Source organism: Phytophthora infestans, genomic scaffold, assembly GCF_000142945.1.
Source record: "Phytophthora infestans T30-4 supercont1.15 genomic scaffold, whole genome shotgun sequence".
Lineage (NCBI taxonomy): Eukaryota > Oomycota > Peronosporomycetes > Peronosporales > Peronosporaceae > Phytophthora > Phytophthora infestans.
Window position 1 is genome coordinate 219060 of NW_003303744.1, and position 21031 is coordinate 240090.

Genomic DNA, 21031 nt, shown 5'->3' on the forward strand with positions numbered 1-21031 from the left:
GTCCGTTCTCGCAGACTATCGATGCTGGACCTGGGCGCAAGATCACGGCCACCTACACTTCGGTGCCGCGTCGTGGTGGTGCACCGTCGGTTGAGCCGTTGCCTCACCGTGTGTTGCCTGGTGCTCGCCCTACGGTGCCGGCTTCGTCCACCTTGCCACCGTGGTTTCTTCCTTACTTGGACATGGAGTTTGACGACGCCGGTGCCAAGAAGTGTTTCGAACGACTCCTGAGCATGACTCTTCCTGAACCAGCCGGCTAAGTAACCGTCCGTACAACGTTGGAGGGTCTCCGAGCGTACTTTGACTATTCGCATCCTGATCATCCGTCCCAGCAACTTCGGCAGCTTTACCCTCTTCAAGCGTGTCTCTTCGACACCGTCGGCTTTGACCCAAGCGTCCCCATCTCAAAGCGTGCTCCGAGTGAGACCCGTGATGATCTGGGCAAACCTTCCGGGTAACGGCGGCAAGCAAGGTAACCTCGGGTTCGCGTTATGGGAGCGTCTCCACTGGCTTCCGTTGGCTGGCATTGAGCGAGGTCTTGTTGAAGAAGCCAAGAAGGTCGGCCACGACAAGGAGCTCTTGAAGGAACTGAGAGCTCTGTTGAAGAAGCTCTTCAGTGAGCGCGACCGTCGTGCTGATCGTCTCCGTAACAAGTACCGAGAACAGTACATGGCTTGGAGTCGTGACTCGATCTCCTCCGGTACCTCCGACACGCCGTTCATTCGTCCTGAGTTGCTCTTGGAGCCGTCGAAGCCATGGTACCCGGTCGAGAACTTGTCGTTCGGACCTCGGACATCCGACTGGCTTTTCGAAGTTCCGGCTCTCGACGCTCGTCAGCTCTGGCGTACTGGATGGATGAACGCGCCGCATCAGCACCCGTATAACACTACGTACTTCCCGTGCCAGTGTGATCCGAAGATTTTCAATCCGCGTGGTACGCGTTTCGTGGATGTGTACCGAAGCGTGCTTGTTGATCCGTCTCTGGATGCTAATGAATTTATTCCGACCTGACGTTCGTTGTTTGACTCGCCACCGGTTACTCCACGTCCCGCTCTGGCAGATGCTCGTGTTGAAGCTGGTGCCGAGGATTCGCAGGGTCCGGCTGCGGCTCCAGCTGCTGAGGATCCGGTTCCTGATGAAGAGGAGAAGGAGAGTGAGACCAAAATCGTTGGCGCTCTTGGCCACCGCTGCCCGGCAATTGAAGTCGATTTGAATCCTCGCTGCATGTTCCACGACGTTCTCCAGCATCTCAGCTAACGGTTGAGGGGTCCCGCGAGGTTCCGTTTTCAGTGGTCGCTCCTCGGCCGGCATTCATGTTTTCTTATTCTTAATCCACTTCCACAGCGTAATCATGTTCATGTTGTTCTTCAAATTCATATACAATTTGTTGTTGCAGTAACGTTTTTCGTCTACCACAGGCTGCATTGCCCTGTGGACAGCTCACACGTGATCCAATCACGCTAGTCCTCGTCCGCCACTTGCGTCATCTGCAGCCAATTCTCGCTCTTCTTGGCTCGCAAATAGTCGTACAGTAGACCTCCACATGACAAGTTGGATGCTGGTTCCCAAGTTGGGTCTTCGTAGCCCACCCACTTGCCTTTAAACTCGCGTACAGCACGCTCCGTGCTCGCCGACAGTGGTGTTCTGTCGTCGAGGATGGCCTCGACTTCATATTCACCGGCAACTTGATCTGGTTCCCAGCTGTCTTCGGGCAACAGCTCCTCGTCAAAATCGAGTCTTGCTTCTGTGGTCGCGTCTAGTACCAACCGAGTGCTCGGTCGACTGTTGAATTCGTTGACAGCCTCGAGTCTCGACACATGCACCACTGGGTAGAAGCGATACCCGCTTCGGTCTGGCAGTTCCAGCTCGTACGCAAACTCTTCCACCTTGCGCTTGATCCGAAAAGGTCCATGCCACCGATGAGCTAATTTCTTCGTCAGGCCTGGTTTGACGCGTTCCATGTACAGACACGCCCGGCTCCCAATCTCGAAAAGAGATTTCGGTGGGGCTCTTGCAGGGTCATCTGTCTCTTCCGAAGCTTCTGGAGGGTCCACCGAGTGTTCGTTTCCACTTGGTCGAGGTACAGCGGCTTTTTCCAGTCGACTCAGGGCATCATTATGCTTTTTAGCCCTTCGCTGCTTTTCCACAGCCTGATAATTTTCGGTCTTAGTGAGGGCGACCTCATGTTGTCGATTGATCTCACGCCGCCACGCTAGTGCGTCAGACTGCTTGCCGAGCCCTCGTTTGAGTGATGGCGACATTGCCCTCAACGTTGACTACGCATCCCAACCGTGAACGAGGTAGAACTGTGTTTCCTTCCTCGTAGTGTCCTGAGAAGTATTAATAGCAAATACCAGCTTCTCGGCTATTTCGTCCCAATATTGCTGTAGAGGGTCTTCCACGTACACTCGCATGGAGCCCATCACCGACTTCACCGAGCGTTCCTGCTGTCCATCAGCCTGTGGCCGATAGCTCAAAGTTGCTCGTGATCTTGACTGCATCATTTCTGCAAATGCTTGGAATACCTCGCTCATGAAACGTGGGTCGCGGTCGTGCCTTATCAACGATGGGGCTCCGAACCGTCGGTACACACATTCTTCAAATACTTGAGCAACACTCAGCGCCGTGGTATCCGACATAGCATTGGCAATAACGAATCCTGTGAACGAGCACTGAAATAGGAGCAACGCCGTGTTGCCGCTGCAAGATTTCGGTAGTGGGATCACAAAGTCCATCGAGACGATCTGGAAAGGTCGTTCGGCTAGTACGTTGCCAGGTGAGTATCCACGAAGCTGCGGGCGGCTTTCACTCGAGCTGCAATCCGGACATGACTTCGCATGCTTCTTCACGTCAGCGTACAAGCCGATCCAATAATAATCGGTCTTAACGCGATGGAACGTTCTCACCACACCTTGATGTCCTCCTTCCAGCGAGTCGTGACAGTTCTGCAAGATTTTTGAATCATCGTTGTCGGTACGACAAGCCGCAGCTTGATCTCCTCTTGCCAACCGTGGTCCTACCGACGATTCAATCCAAGATAGTGAAGCACCCCGTCTTCTGATAACACGAACCAGTCAGCATACTTCCAGGCATCTCGAGTTTCTTTGTAACTCAGCTCTTCTTCTTGGCCCTGAAGCACCTTCTTGATGTTAGACCACTTCTGCTTTTCGTCTTGTGCCACCATTATCCGTCTGCGTCGTTCCCGCTGTATCGCTACCGGGTCAGCAACTTCCGCATCGGGAAATGCCGCTGGTACAGTCTTGTGAGGATAGTCTGGCAAATCTTCGCCGATTGAATCTTCGTTGGACGTCTCTCGTAGCTCTTTATGCTGTTCTTGAGTTTGGAGGCCCCCTCCGAGTGTTCATCTGCAAACCTGACGCGTTTCTTGGCTTTCGTCTGTCGCCTAGCCATCTCTGCCATATTACCATAATCACACTCTGGTGAGCTGTAGTCAACCACGAAATTTTCGAAAGTTTTCCACTTTGAAGACTCGCTGCCAGTACATGTACTTGACGCTCTGCTCCACGTGACGCAACATCTACTGAGTATTCGTCCGGCTCGTAGATCATTCCCTGGATACGATTCAGTGACGCCAGTTCCGACTTGCGAGTTTCGGCCAAGATCACACAACTGACCTTCGAGTTCAGCGCTTCAGTGGCTAACGAATCCGCGGCAGCGTTGTATTCTCGTACGACGTGAAGATATTTTACTGATCGAAACTCACTGTCACGCTTGGTCATTCTCTCCTTACCCTTGAGAACATCTTCGATGATCTCTTTGAGCTCGTGAATGTCGGTGACGCGAGCGTGGTAAAGGCTCTCCGCCAACTTGTCATTATCGCACGTTGTTAGGAGCTGCTTTACGTGTTCTTTCGCGTCGCAACCACTCTTCTCGAAGTGTAGACAGGCGGTCAGAGCGTAGCCATTCAGCATGTTTATGTAGTCGCACAGATGCTCGTTACGCTCCCGCTTTGCAGTGTAGTAACGGGACAGTGTCGTCTGCGTGAACTGCGAGCAGTAGTAGCGGATGAACGCATCGCTCAGCAGCTTCCACTTGCGCTTCGTCTTCTTCGGAAGTTGACGGAACCAATGAATGGCTCCGTCCCGGAGACTAAGCTCAAATGGAATGCACCATTTATCGGCATCTGTGTGAGTTCCAGTCATTTCGTAGACGAACCCACGGATCCACTGCATACAGTTCTCGCTCTTGTTGCGAGAGCCTGAGAACGGCGTGATACGATCCAACGGTCGGTGCGATGCCATTTCAATCCTCGGTGTCGGGTCCACGTCGTTCAGCGTCGCCAACTCATTCATCTGACGCATCAACTCGGCTTGAGGATCTTCCTCGTCGAATGTACGCACCAAAATGTCATCGTCACTTGACGAACCGTCGCTGTCGACTTGACGACGTCCGGCACCACCTTTGGGGGCTCGCGCACCGCCCCGGCGACCGAACAAACCCTCGTTACCAGCGTAAACACGCTGCATACGGCTCTCCGAACGTGGCGTAACCATGTGCGAGTCTTGAAAGAACGGTGAAACTTTGGTAGTGTCAAAGGCACCACGCTCACCTCCACGCTTGGTCGGAGGAGTACGGTCGTGTCGTTGGGGTGTCTACGGCAGCGGAATCGTTGACGGATCTTCATCTTGAACGATCGTTCGACTCACAGGCTGCTTACCAGCGTTGATGCCAACAGCGCCAAACGCCTTCCGAAGCTTCTTCTTCCATTTCTGGAGGGCAGATCCGGCTTCATGAGGACTCCAATCTTGGAGCGACATTGTCGATGGGTACGTCTCATTCTCGAAGCCCAGCGACAACAGTAGCGAAACTGAATCCTCGGCAACTTGACTAGTCGACACCGAGTTGACTGGGTATTGAAGCTCCTGCGCAAGCGCGGGTCAGTCGGCCTTTCTCTTGGGGATGGGCTTGAGCAGCTACATCCCCTCATCATTCTGCATCAGCGCTTGTACGCGGTCGAAAACGCGCTTGGCGGCTGGTGTATCACCGTTGATAGGTGGGCGAGGTGCCTTCAGCAGTGCTGAATGCTTTGCACTCGCCACCGAAGGTTTAGAACCCTCGGTCCCATCGTCATAATCATCGTAGGCTGGTTCTGGTCCCGCAACATCATCGAGCTCGTCGGCGAAAGGGACTTGGTCACCCCGCTCAGCCCTGATGACAGCGTGGCCGTCTCCGGTATCGCTGCGCCTGGCTCTGGAGCCGGCGTCTTTTCTTCGTAATCTTCATAATCGTGGGCGTCAGGACCGCTGTCCGCCTCGTCGTCAAAGCTCACCGAACGCTCGGTGGCGGCTGCAAAGCGCGCAACCGGGCTTGAACTCTCGTTGTGAGCCTCACCAGACTTGGCAGGCGTAACTGGTACCGTCGGTTGTCCTTTCGCCATGTTACTTGTTTTTGTTTTCTTGTTCTTCTTCTCTTGGTAGCTCGTAGGATGGAAGGCCATACAAACAGTTCACAATGGTCACAATCTGTTCCCGGGTCGCGGCACCAGTTGTGGTGTTGGAATTCCCACGTGAACTCTAGCTACAAACGTAGTTAGGACATTCCCACAACAATACGTCTCTAGGATAGTAAACGATCGTTCGGGCGGACCTGAAGACCCCAGTTCTGCCCTTGCACCGGGACAGACTGGACCTTGTAAACTACTTATATAGGCCAACCAGTAAAAATAAAAACACGCTACTAGCACGAGAAAGGCTAATAGGTGTTATGAAGCCTCGTGGTCCCAACAGCGGAAGGGTACCAGGCATGGGAAAGCATTTTACGAGGACACAGAGTGTTCAACACTCGGTTGGAAGAATAAAAGGGATGCAATACAAACACTCCCAGTCGTGCAAATAGGCAACAATAAGCCGACGTAAAACCTCCCGATAGTAATCGGATAATACAAACACAATCTCTTGGCCTTGCCGGATGAACCCTCGCTACAGAGCTTCGAGTTCACCGACAGGCACGACACACTCAAACAAGCTTGACCAGGCGCTTACCTTGAAGCCGGACGTCGCTCTGTGTGCTTGAGTGGAAATTCTTTTCTGCATTTATGTTTACCCTTTCGGGTCTATTCCTAATCAGAAGTCCTAATCAAGGATACAAATACCAAGTGAACAATGATCCGTTATGGATCTTCTTGCACGCCAAGCGTCGTCTGCACCGTCGCATGAGTATCTTTAACGGCCCGCTCCCTGTTCCAGACGGTGAGCGTGTCTTCCAAGGGTCGCTGAGTCTTCCGCGAACTCATCCCAACCGCCACCGAGGGTTCGTACCGTAGATGGTCAGTTCTTGGCCGCTGAATGCGAATCCGGCCAGTCCATTATTAATAATAAGGACAGCCTGGACTCAGTGACATATGGACCCTATCCAATATCCGTTGAGAGTTCGGTAGTGACGCCGTCGAGTCCCTTGCACCTTGGCGTCACCGTACATCACATGACCGAGGGTTCGTCGCTTGAGCAACTTGGGCGGTGTCGCGTCTTTGTCGACGGACGATTATCCGCAACTATGGAGAAATCACTACACCACAAAACACTTGGTGAGTCGGTGGGAAGTTGCTATGCACTGTTGTCTCTGTCAACCGCTTCGATCAGCGCTTGAAGCTTCAGCTGAACCGCTAGCATCTTCTCCAAGCTACTGTGCATTTTCTCCAGCATAACCTTCATCTTCATCAGCTCCGTAAGTCTAGCGCGAACCAGCTCCCGTGCAAGAGTCTTCTGATCCATTGTAGTGTAATATCTTTAAAAATTTGGCAAGTGCGATTTCTGAGTGGTGCACATCCAGATGTACGTGTTAGGCACAAATATACATGTGGTGCACATGCTTTAGACATATCTAGATTTAGACTTACTGGTGACGGACGCCGCATGGCGCGCGTAATTTATAATAGATTACCGGCTTTGTGGCTGCAATAAACCGTAAGGTTGCCACATTTTCCGTCGTGTTGTAGTTGGGGGGTATAATTGTAAAGTCGGTAGGCCAATCTGACAAAATGCTCACTTTTCTTTGTCGTTTTCACTTAGTTTCATCGTCGATTCTTTTATAATACCGGTAACTAGACATCCGCCAATTTATTGTCGGAGAGGCTGTCAGAAATGCGCAATGTACACTTGCTGACTCAGTCCATTTGTTTGTGTGGTGAAGCTAGCATCGGCAAGATACGGACCATTTACGTATTCGCGCAGCATCTTCCGCTGACTCTGGTGACTATATGTAGCTTGCCGCAGAAAATGGTCTTCCATTTCTATTCTGACAGGGGTGATATTCTGGAAGATGTCTGTTCATTTTGTTGTCGTCCAAGTGGCGATATTTTTCGAACATTTTCCAGGTCACTGTCTTTTTTAATTTCCGCCAATAAAAACAGAACATTTTATCGGTAAAAAGTACAGAAGTCCCCCTGAATAAGCGTAGAGGTCGTCTGATTAATTTGCATACGGCGATCTTGAATCCGTATGTCTCACTCGATCCGACAAGTATTAATACCGTTAAAACAAAAGCAAATTATGAATGAAAAAAGCGCGTGTGCCTGTTATTAGCTACGAGTTCATTTGCTTTGTCACGGGAGTTCAGCTACGTCAAGGCGTCAATAACAACAATTTCGCCTACCAATTCAAACCCCAAAGTAGGCAAGTACGGTATCACAGCTTTTTCGCGTTACGAAAGGCCACCGACTACGGCGTCGGCGATAAGCCCGCAGCAATGCAACTCATCATGCATGTCCCAAGTGCGGCGTTGCAGGAGAGGACAGCAGGCAAGGTTCCAACTCCGGCGGTCACGGTGCCAAAAACCACTCCAGCAGCGGCATAGCAAGCCACAGAGACGGCGTTACACCCAGTCTGGCAAATACCGTAAGCGAGGGGCCCAGCGTGAACTTCAGACAATTCGGCGAGACTTAGCAACGCGAACACGACGGTGAGTTTCTTGGACATCTCGGATAACTTCCGGGTTAATAATTGAGCCTTTTTATCGAAGTCAGGGGAGCTTGGGGGACAGCGCGCCAAAAGAAAACTGCCGCTCCCGCAGCTCAGACGGATGGAAGCTTCTATAATATAGACTATATTATAGAAGCTTCCATCCATAATATTATTAGTTACAATGCTAAACATTCCATAGAACTTCTAACAACCCATTGCAATAGGATAATAATATCACCTAATCGGATACAGCCTTGTGGGGTTTAACTCTTTCAACAAGTTATTTACTATACATAAACGGTCTTGAACTTCATTTCCAGGAAATTTACTGCGGTCCAACGGTGACAAACCTTTGCTATCACTTAAAGTAAACAGCAACCTACGCACTCAAATGCGGTTATTGCGATAATTCGGTGTTAATTGTCGTGTGTTTTATTAATAAAACCCCAGAAAGAACGCTGATTGAGGAGAATCATGTCGATGTTCGTCGTGGTCGGCTCCAAGGAGCCGCTGTACAAGATGGAGATGCGCGCGCGGAGGGAGGAAAGCGCGCATGTAGACGAATTTGTACTACATGCAGCGCTGGATCTGGTGGACGAGCTCATGTGGACGACGCCCGCCATGGCGCTCAAGGTTGTGGACCGATTCAACGACCAGCTCGTGTCAGCATTTGTTACGGCCTCAGGCGTCAAATTCCTGCTGCTACACGAGACCCGCAACGATGATACTGTCAAGGCCTTTTTCCACGAGGTGCATGAGCTTTACGTCAAGGTGAGGGGGCGACAAGGAGGTTGTCACCGAAGTATTAATGAGAGGACCGATGTAAGTTAGTTTGATCATCTAACTTCTCTATGTGTTTTGACGTTTGAAGCTGCTAATGAATCCATTTTACGAGTATGACACGCCGATCTCCTCCGAGGTGTTTGACGCGCGGGTGAAAACATTGGCGCGCAGATATTTGTAAGTTCAAGAGAGTTCATATCTTAACATTAAAATAAAACCAAACTAGTCTCGATTAAAGGGCAGCAATACAAAAAAAGTGTTTGAAAGTCCACGCGGCAGAGCGCGTTGAAACTAGCTTTATTGCAAAATAGCTCTCTGGTTCATTGATCCGATTAAGTGGCGGCTGTAAAAAGCCGCCAAACTTAAGCGCGCACAACCTGGCCAGCAATGCGGTCCAGGTCCTGCTGGCCGTGGCTGGTGATCTTACGGCCACCCTTGTTAACACCCTCGGGGCACTTCTCCACGACCTTCATCTCCTCCAACTGCTGCAGGATGTGGCGGATGAGACCGCCCGAAGCCTTCTGGAAGTGCTGACGGTGCACACCCTTGCGGGCAGCGCCACCGTACACCTTCTTGAGCGAGCCAACACCAGTGTACTGGCGCAGGTACACCTTGCGCGCAATCGAGGCGGCACGGATGTAGTACCAGTCCGGATCGGCGGGCGAGTACTCCTTGAACGAGGCCGTCTTGACCACGTCCCACCAGGCGGGCAGCTCGATCTTACCCGAACGCTTCAGGTGCTCCGCGTAAGCCTTGATGAATTCAGCGGGCTTCACGTCACGGACCGTCACACCGCGCACAACTTCTTCCTCATCGTAGTCAGCCATTTTGGAGTCTCTAATTGAAGCACAACGCACAGACGGGGTTAAGAACACGTCTGTACCACCGCACTCCCAGGCGCAGAGCTCTTCAGCTGCCGTTAGAGACAAGCATCGAGTCCACGTCGGTCACGCAGGACAGTCTCGGTCTTAAGAAACATCGTCATTATAACGCGTCACCCAAAGCCTCTACGACAAATTACAGTCGAGAGGCGCTGCCAGCGGAGGAAAAACGGCCACGCCAGAAAAGACCGACCCACCACTACACACCGCACACCGAGCAACCCCACGCTACCGAAAGCATAGGGACAGATACAGCCACTTACTTGTTTGGAGAGGAACTTTGCAACAAATGGAGAGCTCTAAGCAAGGTCGAGAAGCTGGAAGGCCCCACCACCAGTGAAAAGGAGACGCCTCTTTTCCACCAATCCCAGATCTCAATTTTGATAATCACGACAGATGATTGGCTAAAAGCACTTGTATCCACTTGATAAGATCGGATTAAAGAGGGAACATGCCAGATTGAGGTTTTAAGTTATTTCAGTAGGTCCTCGCTGCTGACCAGTGGCTTGTCCAGTGCGTAAATATCGAGCAACCAGGAAGGAGATAAACACTTCGCTAGATACGATGCTGGTTCTGTTCGAGACTGCCGCAGGTCACGCGCTGTTCAAGGTGCAGGACGAGGCCAAGCTGGCCAACGCCGATGACGTCTTCAAACACTTTTCGACGCCTGAGAAGGCCGCTAAGGTGCTGAAGCTCAAGGGTTTCAATGCGTTCAAGGACACGACAGAAGCTGTGGCCGCTGCCACCGACATGGTGGACGGCAAGATGGGCAAGACGCTCAAGAAGTTCCTCAAGAAGAACGTGGTGGACGTTGGTCTTAAGGACAAGCTGGCTGTGTCGGACAAGGCTCTGGGCTCGCTCATCAAGGAAAAGCTCAGCATCGCCTGTGTTAACGACAGCGCCGTTAACGAGGTGATGCGTGGCATCCGTGCCAACATGGACACGCTCATCACGGGTCTGGAGGACGACGACCTGAAGGCTATGACGCTGGGTCTGTCGCACTCGCTGTCTCGTTACAAACTCAAGTTCAGCGCTGACAAGGTGGATACTATGATTGTGCAGGCCATTGGTCTCTTGGACGAGCTGGACAAGGAGATCAACACGTACTCGATGCGTGTGCGCGAGTGGTTTGGATGGCACTTCCCAGAGATGGGCAAGATCGTCACGGACAACCTGCAGTACGCCAAGTGTGTGCTCAAGATGGGCATGCGCACGCAGGTGAAGAGTCTGGACTTCTCGGACATCCTGTCGGAGGACGTTGAGGCCTCAATGCGCGAGGTCTGCGAGGTGTCCATGGGTACGGACATCTCCGAGGAAGACGTGACCAACATCTCGGCTCTGTGTGAGCAGGTTATCTCCCTCACGGAGTACCGTGCTCAGCTTTTCGACTACCTGAAGAACCGTATGAACGCTATCGCCCCCAACCTCACCGTGATGGTTGGTGAACTGGTCGGTGCTCGTCTCATTGCCCATGCTGGCTCGCTGATGAACCTGGCCAAGCACCCGGCGTCCACCGTGCAGATTCTTGGAGCTGAGAAGGCGCTGTTCCGTGCCCTCAAGACCAAGCACGATACCCCCAAGTACGGTCTGATCTACCACGCTTCGCTTATTGGCCAGACTGCCCCCAAGCACAAGGGTAAGATCTCTCGCGTGCTGGCTGCTAAGACGGCGCTAGCTGTGCGTGTGGACGCTCTGGGCGACTCCACGGAGGCCACGATCGGTTTTGATAATCGCGCTAAGGTGGAGGCTCGTGTGCGTCAGCTGGAGAATGGATTTTCGGGTGTGCCCAACAGCAACGGCAAGACGAAGAATGAGTCCAAGAAGTACGTCAAGACGGAGACGAGCAAGTCGTACAACGCGGACGCTGACATGACTGTGTCGAGTAAGAAACGTAAGGCGGAGGCGGCTGACGACGAGGATGAAGAGCCGAAGGTCAAGAAAGAAAAGAAAGACAAGAAGCACAAGAAGAAAAAATCCGCTGACGACGACGCGGAGGTGAAGGAGGACAAAAAGGACAAAAAGAAGAAGCACAAGAAGAAAAAAAGCGCGGAATAGATGACTTGCAGGCATGCGACGGACATCCTGGCTGTAAGGTAACTAGACACACTGCAGCTGGGTCGGCTGGTCGCTTGCTTTGCCTCCCTTTGCTTTTTATCGTTTCTTTCTAAGGGTCCTTGGTGCCTGTTGCATGCTCCCTAGTAACTTTAACTTTTTTGCTTTCCATTTTTCTTATTCTAATTGAATTGTAGTACTACGTAGTACTACTGTACGTATCTATAGTATCGTTCTGTCAGTCTCAGTTTAGAAAAGTGCCACAGTCGCAACAACAAAAGTCAACACTTGTAGTGTTAGAGGAATGAGTAAACCCGAGCAGCAAGAGAGAAGCAAGACCAACTTGATTCGCTGGTTGGAGGGGTGCGCGGCAAGGTGCAGAGAGTGATGTTCCGTCAGACAGTCATTCGTGCCATGCAGAAGCGCGGACTGGAGGGCGGCGCCTCCAACGACCGTCAGGACAGAAGCCTGGTTCGAATAACGCTGCGTGGAGACTCGGAGCGTGTGGAAGAGCTGGTGGCAGCTCTAAGCGAGGGCAAACCCATCAACGATTGGGGTGCCACAACCACGAGTATCGAGGACGTGGATGAACACTGCGGCATGGCAATCGAAGCACATCAAGTGACCACGACTACAGTCGACAACCGTCACTGGAACCCCAATGTCACTATGTTCGTCTAGGGGTGCAGCGTATGCTCATAATACAGCAAGACATCAAGCTCGTCTATTACACAGCAGGAAACCAAGCCTGGCCTGCAATTCCTCCGCTTGAGCCGCTCTGTCATCCTAATCGTCGTCACTGTCCTCAGCATTGGTCTGACCGCCGCCCAGCATCCCTGCAAGCAATGACGACGGGTCTGTAGCTCCCATTTCCTCCTGCGCCTTCTTCATCTCTTCCGGGTCTATTCAAGCAAAATACATATCAGTACCAGGACTCAATCCCTCCCAATTGCCACCCTTTCACTTACCCATTCCCTCCGACAGCTTGGGAAGAATATACAGTAGACCGATGGGAACCACGATCGTCAAGAACGACGGGTTCATAATTAGGCCCAGTAGATTGAATTTCTCGCGCTGCTCGAAGTAGTCGAGCTGTTTGACAGGCTCCGCGATTAGCGGATAACTGGCGCGCATCTTAGGGGCCCCGGGGTACTTGTACTCGAGTGCGCGAATAAGTCCATCTGCTGCCACATCAACTTTATACTGGCTAAAGAGGAACTGCGTCGACGGGATGTCCACCACGTAGCGGCCTGGCTCCAGGTCGCGGAACACGAAAGTGCCGTCTGCGCGCACGAAGGTGGTCTGCTCTCCGCCATTTAGATGCACCTTCAAAGGTTCCACCTTTTCTGTGACGGAGCCCTGAGGGTACACCGTGCCGCTGATCTCGAAGGCTTGTGTAGATGCCGCCAACAGCAGCGCTACCAGCGCCCATAGCATCATCGTCTCCTGAAGTTCTAGTGAAAGGGGGAGTAACAGTTGAGGTGTGGCGCACACAAACTCGTCGATTGAAGCGGTAGACCATCGAGTCACCATCGAGGCAGTTTTTTTTACCGGATTCTATGTGAAGCTGCCCAACAAGAAGATGGCAATAATGCCCGTGGTATATCTGATGAACTAAGATAACGAGCCGTCCGGGAAAATACTTCTTCTTGACAAGGTGGAGAAGACCTCCTTGAGGAGCTTGTGGCTTCGCACTGAACCAGCAACAGACAAGTTGCCTAATACTTCGAAGTACTTAAGTACAAGTAAGGCGAACTTACGCACCAATGAGTTGCCATGAGATCAAACCGTCATCGCCGATGCGTGATCTGCTCCTGCTATGCCATTTGGTAGTTTTCAACCCTTTACGATGGACTTGCAGCTCGTGGACGACGACCTGGTACTGGAAGCGGCGCTGTCACTCTTGGATCAACCCGACGGCGAAGGCGGGGGCCTGACGCAGCAACCACAGCGCAAGAAGAAGCGAAGTACGCGTGGATACAACCCGAATCGAGCTCGAGAGTCTCAGTACAAGAAGCTACTCGCCCTGCGCGAGCATGTTCCGCAACTGGAAAAGTGTCTGGAGACGCTACAAAGTAAAATTTCAACGCCGAAACAGGGAACAGACATGATGGAGCTGTATAAGAAGCTTGCAATGCACGAACGAAAGTCAAGAGAGAACGCAGATGAAGAGAACCGACGTCTACGTGAGTTAGTGCGCGAAAACAATGAGGTGACGAATCGAAATGTCCAACAGCTGCTGCAAACCAGACAGGAGAATCTAGAGATATCGTCGCATTCGACAGCGCAGAGGCCTGAGCCTTGGCCTTGGCCGCTCCGTCGAATATACGCCGTCCCGATAAAACCTTGTGATGGCAGCGTGTTCCAGGAGATGGCGGAAAGTATCGATGCGGTGCATCGTCATGTGCTTCAAGTGTATAGCCCCGATTTAAACTATACAACTCCATTCTCCACGAGTGGAGAGGTTCATTGCCAAGCTATTGCCGACAAAATCCTGCCGTACGATGTTGAGTCAGTTGGTGACGCGGCCTGGCAGTTTTTCGCGCATTCATTCCGACGACCAACGACCAGATTTTACTACCGCACGGACTCCCACGAGGTACGAACAGGCTAGTGCTGTAGTATCTCGTTATGTTATGCGTATTGACGCCAGCTGCACACTCTTAGACTCCAGGACTCGTAAGCGATGACACGGTTGTTGAAGTCTTCGGCGAAGAGCATCGCTTCGGCCAAACTCTATTGGACATTAGAGTAAAGCAGATCGTTCGGCGCTACGTAGCTGCTGGGCGCGTTGTGATTGCCTGGCGTGCATTCCTTAGTCCGCAGAAGTTCAAAACCGAGGCTTTGAGTGGCATTGTATATGACGAGAAAGGAGCGCTGGTGATCGAGCCCTTAATATCAAGAAACCAGAGCGATGTCAAGGTGACAGCATCCATTGTTCACACCTGGCAAACTGTCACCCCAGATATTGCTGAGGCTACAGTATGTGCTCGAACTGGTGCAAGAACTCACGGGGTATGTGCTCAACAGCTGCAGACCTGGTCGCGCAGCCCAGAGCATGGAGAAAACTCTGCGTGCGCAGTCTACGGAGTTGGAGCACTAAAGGCGACAATGTGCACGGAAAAGATGATAAAACAGGCAAATTGGGTTGGCAATTATTGCGATCTGCTTCCAACACTTACATGAGAATGACACACTTCAACCACGAGCAAGTTTTAACAAAGTCGCACTTTTTATGCAAACTTGCTTTGAAGACACACTTCAGTTTTCGATCCACCAAAGTTCTCAACAGCTCTACCCAGTTTTTTTTCCTTCGACATGACGCTGCTCTTCGCTGAGGGATCCAAGACCGCCGAACTATCGGACGAGCGTCTGCGTGAGATCGTGCGCGAGACGCTGCAGAAGCTCGAGACGCAGCGCGGCGCCAAGTTTGAGAAGGCAGTGATCGTTCCCCCAGACTTCACCCGCTTCCACTCGTGCGTAGCAATCACTGTAGCTGAGAAACGCACCTGCTTATTGAATTGGTATGCTTGTTGTTTTGCTGTGATTGTTGCAGGAAGTCTGGCGTGCTGTCGCAATATGCGTACGAGTATCTGCAAGACAAGGTGGCAGACGTGCTGCCAGCTCTGGGAACGCATGACGCCATGACGGATGACGAGATCAGCAAGGCAAGTAGACAAACGAGCCGGAGTCGGAAGCTGAGGGCTTATTCACTCAACCGGTGGCTAATTATTTGCAGATGTTTGGTGATATCCCGAAAGATCTCTTCCGTGTGCACGACTGGAGGTGCGCGAGATGCATGAAAAAGTTGTGTGAAATGTGGTGTGAGACTGAGTCAGCCCTCGTGCTTACTACAGGAACGACGTGGTAACGATCGGCCAGGTGCCTGCAGAGCTCATCCAGAAGGCCAGCGACGGCAAAGTGAACGAGCCGTGGCCCGCTCAAATCAACAAACTGGTTCGTGTTTCTTGCGCTGTCTTAAGGACGGATTTGAACTGATTCTTGTGCTGTTGCTGAAGCTGTGGGTAGGTGGCCATGACCTGGTGCTTTCCATCGGCCAAGTCGTTCCGCACGAGGTCATGGGGATGGCCAATTTTAACAAGAATATCTTCGTTGGAACTGGCGGAAGCGAGGGCATCAACTTCTCGCACTTCATCGGCGCCGTGTACGGCATGGAGCGTATGATGGGGCGTGCTGACAACCCACTGCGACGTATCCTGAACTACGCGTCCACCAATTTCCTTCAAAAAATGCCTCTCATCTACGTCCAAACAGTCATCGGACGCGGGTACGGTTTGTTAACCTGCTCGTACACAATTGCTAGTAATAAATTGAACTCATGGCTGGCTTGATATTGCAGGGAGAACGGCAACCTCGTGACACGCGGTGTCTTCATCGGAGACGACGAGGAATGTTTCATGAAGGCTGCTGAATTGTCGCTAGAAGTGAACTTTGAGCTTCTGGATGCGCCTATTGACAAGGTGGTGGTGTATCTGGACCCGGAGGAGTTCAAGTCCACTTGGCTCGGCAACAAATCCATCTACCGCACACGTATGGCGATTGCAGACGACGGTGAACTTATCGTGCTTGCTCCCGGGGTGGCTCGCTTTGGTGAGGATAAACGCATCGACGAGCTAATCCGAAAATATGGCTACCGAACGACACCGGTACGACCTGAAAGTCAGAATAATTGTGCTTATCCATCCTGTCGTGATGCTCACTAGGTTGCTGGGGTTGTGCTTTACAGGAAGTGCTTGCTCACCTGAACGCCAACCGCGACCTGATGAAGAATCTCAGTGCAGCCGCACACTTGATCCACGGCTCGTCTGAGGGCCGATTCCGCGTCACGTACTGCCCGGGGCATCTTACAGAGGAGGAAGTTGAAGGTGTGGGCTTTGGCTACGGAGATCTCAAAGAAATGAGTGCGAAATACCCTGTGGCCAAGTTGCAGGATGGCTGGAATGTGGACGCAAATGGCGAGCGATTCTTCTACATCTCAAACCCTGCGCTGGGTCTGTGGGCTTACCGTGGTCGGTTCGAGGGTTCGCCAAGTCCTGAGGCCACGTCAACGTCTGCAAGTGGCACAACGACCAGCCTCTCGGCTGCTGCGGACACGACTGAAGCCTGCCTCGACGCTGGCGTGGGCGGTGGCCCCTTCAAACACACATAGAGAAATGGGTTGCATTGCAAGCTTCTTGTTTTTGATGAACCTGCAACGTCTTTTTGAGTCTACAGCATGCAAAAAATCATAGAGCAACAACATTGAGTTCTTGTTGCAAGGGGATGAGCGCGCAATAGGGCGATGACTGCATTGTGATTTCCTTCCTCTTCCCTCGTGTTTGTTTCTTGTTTCGTAGTTGTTGACAAGCTGCCCAATTTAACTCGGGACTTTTTTTACCTTAAGACCGCGAGAAAACTTATGCTGCGTCTACTTGTCCTCCTGCGTCTGGTTATAGCCCTTGTACTGTCGCCAGCATTCCTCCAGCGCAGCCTGCTCCTTCCTCGTCTCATCAATCCGGTGCCAGTTCTTCTTTAGCGCCTTCTTGTACGCCGAGTACGTCTCACCGCAATTGGTCTCCACCTCGCGCAGACTGGAAACGAAAAATAAGCACGAAGTTAACGACAGCTCCCTTTTATCTTGAAGTTTGTATGTTTCAGTGCTACGCACGTTTTGAGCACGGCAGCGGTGACCTTCTCACCCTGCACGAGGCAGGTTCGAGGGTTGGCGTCGCGCTGCTTGCAGCGCATGAACTCCAGGTTGGCGTCCGCGCATTCGTGCGCCAGAATCCGCGCGGCGCACGTGAGGCTCGTGTTGTCCGTGTCTGGCAGCTTGACGGTCTTGCGCTCCTCGGCCATGGCTACTGTGGTGTCGTAACTTGGGCTTCGTACGCCTTCCCTTCCAGAGTCTCACCACCAAAACCAAAAACGAGCGGCTACCCTGGTTTTGTGTGCGACACATAACGTGGTGTTTCAGAACATAATGGTGGAAGTGATGAGCATGTAGCCATCTAAAAGCGTCAATTGATACTTAAGTACTACTTCGAAGTACGTAGTAAATGCCAGACGAAGATCGATAGAATTACTACACAAGGAGTAGACCGTATACTTGCATGTTGGCGCGCTTAGTGCTGCTGCTCGAAGTCCCACTGCTGACGCACACTTGTGTTGCCTTCCTCGTTCAGCCGCTCCTCGGCCTCTAGCACCTCCTCCAGCTCCACGCGCTTCATGTGTGGCTGGTCGCGCTCCTTGTCGCTGTCCTGCATGTATGGACGTAAATAATAATGCCTCTCTTCAGCACTTTTAAACGGCTAAGAGGATCGCAGACGCCATTGCGACAGCAACAGTCTCCGTACCAGTTCGCCGAGAAGAACGATGTTGTCGCCACTGTCCAATTAGCAAAACGAGCACAAAAGCCACAAACGTTAGATCGTCAATCTCCCATTGGATTCATATAATTGTAGTGCTGCTGTATGGATCCAGGTTACTGTAGTACCGGATAATGTTAAGACCCAGTTCAATATCGCAGAACAGTCCTCCAGCCACGTGGCGCTCATATGTGTCTTCTAGAATGATATTCGCTGCAGAGATTCAAGAGTCCAACAGCAGCAGTAGTGAGCCAACCCAGTTCTTCAGACCAACAGTAGTCAGCCCAGCGTTGGTTCCTGCTCGAAATTTACCACAAATCTCGTAGCTAATAACGTACAGTATTGGTCAAAACTCCGCAGGTATCCGACGAGATGTCGGCCGTCCCGCAAAACCATCAACACTTGCTCTGAAAAACGTTTAGCAGCCACCACGTCACTGTGTCAGCTTTCCACGCATTTCAAAGCTAAATCGGCGTAAAGCGCCGCCTTAAATACACCGGCGAGACCGCGAGATGTAGGGCTTCCAAGAACGCACTGTCTAGTTGCTGGATAAGGCTGCTGTTGCCCGGGAAGATACCGCTCATGCTTCCTCGCAAGCGCGCTTTACTTGGTAGTTTCGATTCAGAATTGAATTGTTTTGTCAGTAGGTATATTAATTGGTTGAAATAATTAACTCATTTAATTATCAGCCAGTAAGATGTAGTCCTTGATCTGCGGTGATCCTTAGTCTGGCAGGCAGATAATTGCACGACACCACTTGCTTCGATCATGTTTGCGTCTCGAGTGCTGCGGATGGCAGTGACCAAGACCTCGACGGGTCTCGTGGGTCTAAAGGTCAACCCGAACGCTCGCCAGGACCTCATCAAAATTTACCGCCGGACGCTCGAGGAGGTCAAGGTGCGTGCAAGTCTGTAGTAGAACACAGTCAAGACCATAGGCTGATAACGCTATCGCTATATGATGCAGGTGCTGCCGCCTGAGGCCAAGAACTACCGCAACGCTGTGGAACAGATCACCAACTTCCGTTTGAGCGTGGTAGAGGAGAACGAAGAGGTACGTTACGAGAGAGCAAGAATATTCTGGTGGTGCAGAAGCTAAAAAAGCTGACGATTCTGTACTATAGGAGGACGTCATTGAGCGCAAGATCAACTGCGGCCAGCTGGAAGAGTTGATTGAGCAGGCCGAGGACGAGCTGACCGTCATTCCCGTGTACCTTGAGCACAAGCTATGGGAAAGCCCCGTTGAGGCCGACAAGTAAGCCCCGTCTCGGGACGAGTACTCGTAGTATGGAGAAAGATGAGCCACCAGTTAAATACACAGCATTCTACATAGCGAGCACTCTGCCAAGGTGAACGTTGGACGTCCAAATGATGCAAAGGGGTCTATGTATTTGTCTACCGGTGCACAAGAGTTTCGTCCAGGCTAGTTGCGGATCTTGCGACTGCGGGACAAATTCGACTTGATGCCCGTCGATTCGCCTCCGTACTTGCCAGCCTCGCCCACACGCACATCGCGGACTTGGCCCTTCCTTCTGATAACAGCCTTGCGGTACTGCAAACGCTTCTTGACACGCGGGTTGCGGTTCAGCTTGCTCTTGTGCGCCTTGAGGCCCTTGTTCTTCATGATCTGGTACGAAGCACCACGCTTGCCGCCCTCCACGTCGCTGTCCTCATCGTTCGAGGCCAGAGTGGCATTCTCGTGCGTGTAAAGCTCCTTCTTGGCCTTCTTGAGCTCCGCCTGGTCATTTACCGTCTGTTCGTAGAATCGCTCCGCTTCGGCCATCTCCTCGGCCGATATCTCGGTTGATTTCTTCTGCTTCTTATTGGCTGATATCTGCTTGCTGTCTGTCTTGCGCTTGCGTTCCGTCTTGGCGAAGAACTTATCGAGTCCGTCGTCAGTCTTGGGCTCTCGCTCGGCTGGCAGCTCCTTCGTGAGCAGCTCCTGCAATTGATCGTTCAGTATTTCGTCCAGAGACTGGAGTTTGTTTAGCTGTTTCTTTAGCAACAGCAAGTGCATCAACACTGGGTGATCTGCCACGCTCTTGCCTTCTGCACGTAGCAGCAAGTAGAACGAGATGTTGGCCGAGTAGTTCAGAAGCAGATTCTGGCGCGTCATCAAATAGCGCAGTCCCGTCTGCAGTTGACGCGATTTCCGACGAACAGGTCGGAGTTTGAGCACAGCAGGAGTCACGACTTCTTCCAGCTCCTTCGTGGTTGATTCCAATTCTGACACGAGGCCCAAGAGTTCTGGGGCCGACTGGTTGACGATCTGCAGTTTGTCCTTCTTGGACATCTTGGAGAAGTCCTTGTGCACCTGTTCTACGGTCTCTGCACCGCCAGCGCCGTTGTCAGCGAGTGTGGCAATATCAGCCAATTGGTCTTCGATCAGCTCCTCGTCATCCACCGGCGCCATCTCGTTCTCCTCTTCCTCTTCATCGTCCTCATCTCCGTCCGCTTCAGGCGCATCGATACCAAAGTCCTCGTCGTCCATCATTTCTGCCTGCTTGCGTTGCAACTCTAGAGCAGCTTCTTCTTCGTCTTTAGCGATCTCCTCGTCCGATTCAAGCTCGTACTCTGCCGTATCTGCCGAGTAAAAGGTCTTGCGGCTCTTGCCCCATTTTCCTTCCATCTGCATTGCCTTCTTGCGCTCACCATCGGCGTCATATATGTCATCATCATCTTCCATATCGTCCTCCTCTCCATCGTCATCGTCCTCCTCTCCACCAAGTTCCAGCACTTCCTCTCCTGCCAATTCATCATCCTCGGACTCTACCTGCTCGCTGTCGCTGTCGTTATTAGACGGGTCGTCGTAGAGCGTGAGCTCTGCCTTCTTCTGGGACTGCTGCGCCTCCCTCAGCTGCTTCTTACGCAGACGCACCTCTGCGCCGCCGTCGCCCGTGCGGGATCGGTGTCTTGCCTTGCGTCCCATTGCTCGTCACTTGTTGTTGGCTGGTGGCTGGTGCTCGTGTTATTGCACCGTTTATACAGCCAATTTTATGTTTACCACATCGATAAGCTGTGCGAACTTACCA

At 52.0% G+C, this 21031-nt stretch overlaps 10 protein-coding genes across 10 annotated transcripts; 5 read left to right on the forward strand and 5 right to left on the reverse strand.

Moving 5' to 3' along the window:
• Window positions 1-8385: 8385 nt before the first annotated feature.
• On the forward strand, window positions 8386-9830 carry PITG_09430 (trafficking protein particle complex subunit 2, putative; the record flags this gene model as incomplete). Its single annotated transcript, XM_002903037.1, has 2 exons — window positions 8386-8690; window positions 8791-9830. The coding sequence occupies 2 exons, from the start codon at window positions 8394-8396 to the stop codon at window positions 8881-8883; spliced, it is 390 nt and encodes a 129-aa protein (XP_002903083.1).
• On the reverse strand, window positions 8952-9897 carry PITG_09431 (40S ribosomal protein S19-3; the record flags this gene model as incomplete). The annotated part of the gene is made up of 2 exons (XM_002903039.1): window positions 8952-9539; window positions 9847-9897. One exon carries the CDS (start codon window positions 9527-9529, stop codon window positions 9065-9067), a length of 465 nt encoding a protein of 154 aa, XP_002903085.1.
• On the forward strand, window positions 9873-11737 carry PITG_09432 (nucleolar protein NOP5; the record flags this gene model as incomplete). The annotated part of the gene is made up of 2 exons (XM_002903038.1): window positions 9873-9891; window positions 10098-11737. 2 exons carry the CDS (start codon window positions 9873-9875, stop codon window positions 11636-11638), a joined length of 1560 nt encoding a protein of 519 aa, XP_002903084.1.
• A 285-nt stretch (window positions 11738-12022) lies between these two features.
• PITG_09433 (uncharacterized protein) lies at window positions 12023-12316 on the forward strand (the record flags this gene model as incomplete). The annotated part of the gene is made up of 1 exon (XM_002903040.1): window positions 12023-12316. One exon carries the CDS (start codon window positions 12023-12025, stop codon window positions 12314-12316), a length of 294 nt encoding a protein of 97 aa, XP_002903086.1.
• Window positions 12317-12338: 22 nt separating this feature from the next.
• PITG_09434 (uncharacterized protein) lies at window positions 12339-13077 on the reverse strand (the record flags this gene model as incomplete). Its single annotated transcript, XM_002903041.1, has 2 exons — window positions 12339-12537; window positions 12604-13077. The coding sequence occupies 2 exons, from the start codon at window positions 13073-13075 to the stop codon at window positions 12422-12424; spliced, it is 588 nt and encodes a 195-aa protein (XP_002903087.1).
• A 407-nt stretch (window positions 13078-13484) lies between these two features.
• PITG_09435 (uncharacterized protein) lies at window positions 13485-16909 on the forward strand (the record flags this gene model as incomplete). The annotated part of the gene is made up of 10 exons (XM_002903042.1): window positions 13485-14234; window positions 14303-14557; window positions 14619-14650; window positions 14890-15111; window positions 15192-15240; window positions 15375-15421; window positions 15493-15592; window positions 15655-15923; window positions 15996-16302; window positions 16383-16909. The coding sequence occupies 10 exons, from the start codon at window positions 13485-13487 to the stop codon at window positions 16803-16805; spliced, it is 2454 nt and encodes an 817-aa protein (XP_002903088.1).
• On the reverse strand, window positions 16839-17547 carry PITG_09436 (uncharacterized protein; the record flags this gene model as incomplete). Its single annotated transcript, XM_002903043.1, has 2 exons — window positions 16839-17226; window positions 17304-17547. 2 exons carry the CDS (start codon window positions 17489-17491, stop codon window positions 17064-17066), a joined length of 351 nt encoding a protein of 116 aa, XP_002903089.1.
• An 89-nt stretch (window positions 17548-17636) lies between these two features.
• Window positions 17637-18612, reverse strand: PITG_09437 (uncharacterized protein; the record flags this gene model as incomplete). Its single annotated transcript, XM_002903044.1, has 5 exons — window positions 17637-17892; window positions 17989-18019; window positions 18129-18213; window positions 18339-18407; window positions 18536-18612. 4 exons carry the CDS (start codon window positions 18394-18396, stop codon window positions 17758-17760), a joined length of 309 nt encoding a protein of 102 aa, XP_002903090.1.
• Window positions 18613-18753: 141 nt separating this feature from the next.
• Window positions 18754-19332, forward strand: PITG_09438 (uncharacterized protein; the record flags this gene model as incomplete). The annotated part of the gene is made up of 3 exons (XM_002903045.1): window positions 18754-18897; window positions 18967-19053; window positions 19124-19332. The coding sequence occupies 3 exons, from the start codon at window positions 18769-18771 to the stop codon at window positions 19256-19258; spliced, it is 351 nt and encodes a 116-aa protein (XP_002903091.1).
• A 36-nt stretch (window positions 19333-19368) lies between these two features.
• PITG_09439 (uncharacterized protein) lies at window positions 19369-20931 on the reverse strand (the record flags this gene model as incomplete). The annotated part of the gene is made up of 1 exon (XM_002903046.1): window positions 19369-20931. The coding sequence occupies one exon, from the start codon at window positions 20926-20928 to the stop codon at window positions 19423-19425; it is 1506 nt and encodes a 501-aa protein (XP_002903092.1).
• Window positions 20932-21031: the final 100 nt, after the last annotated feature.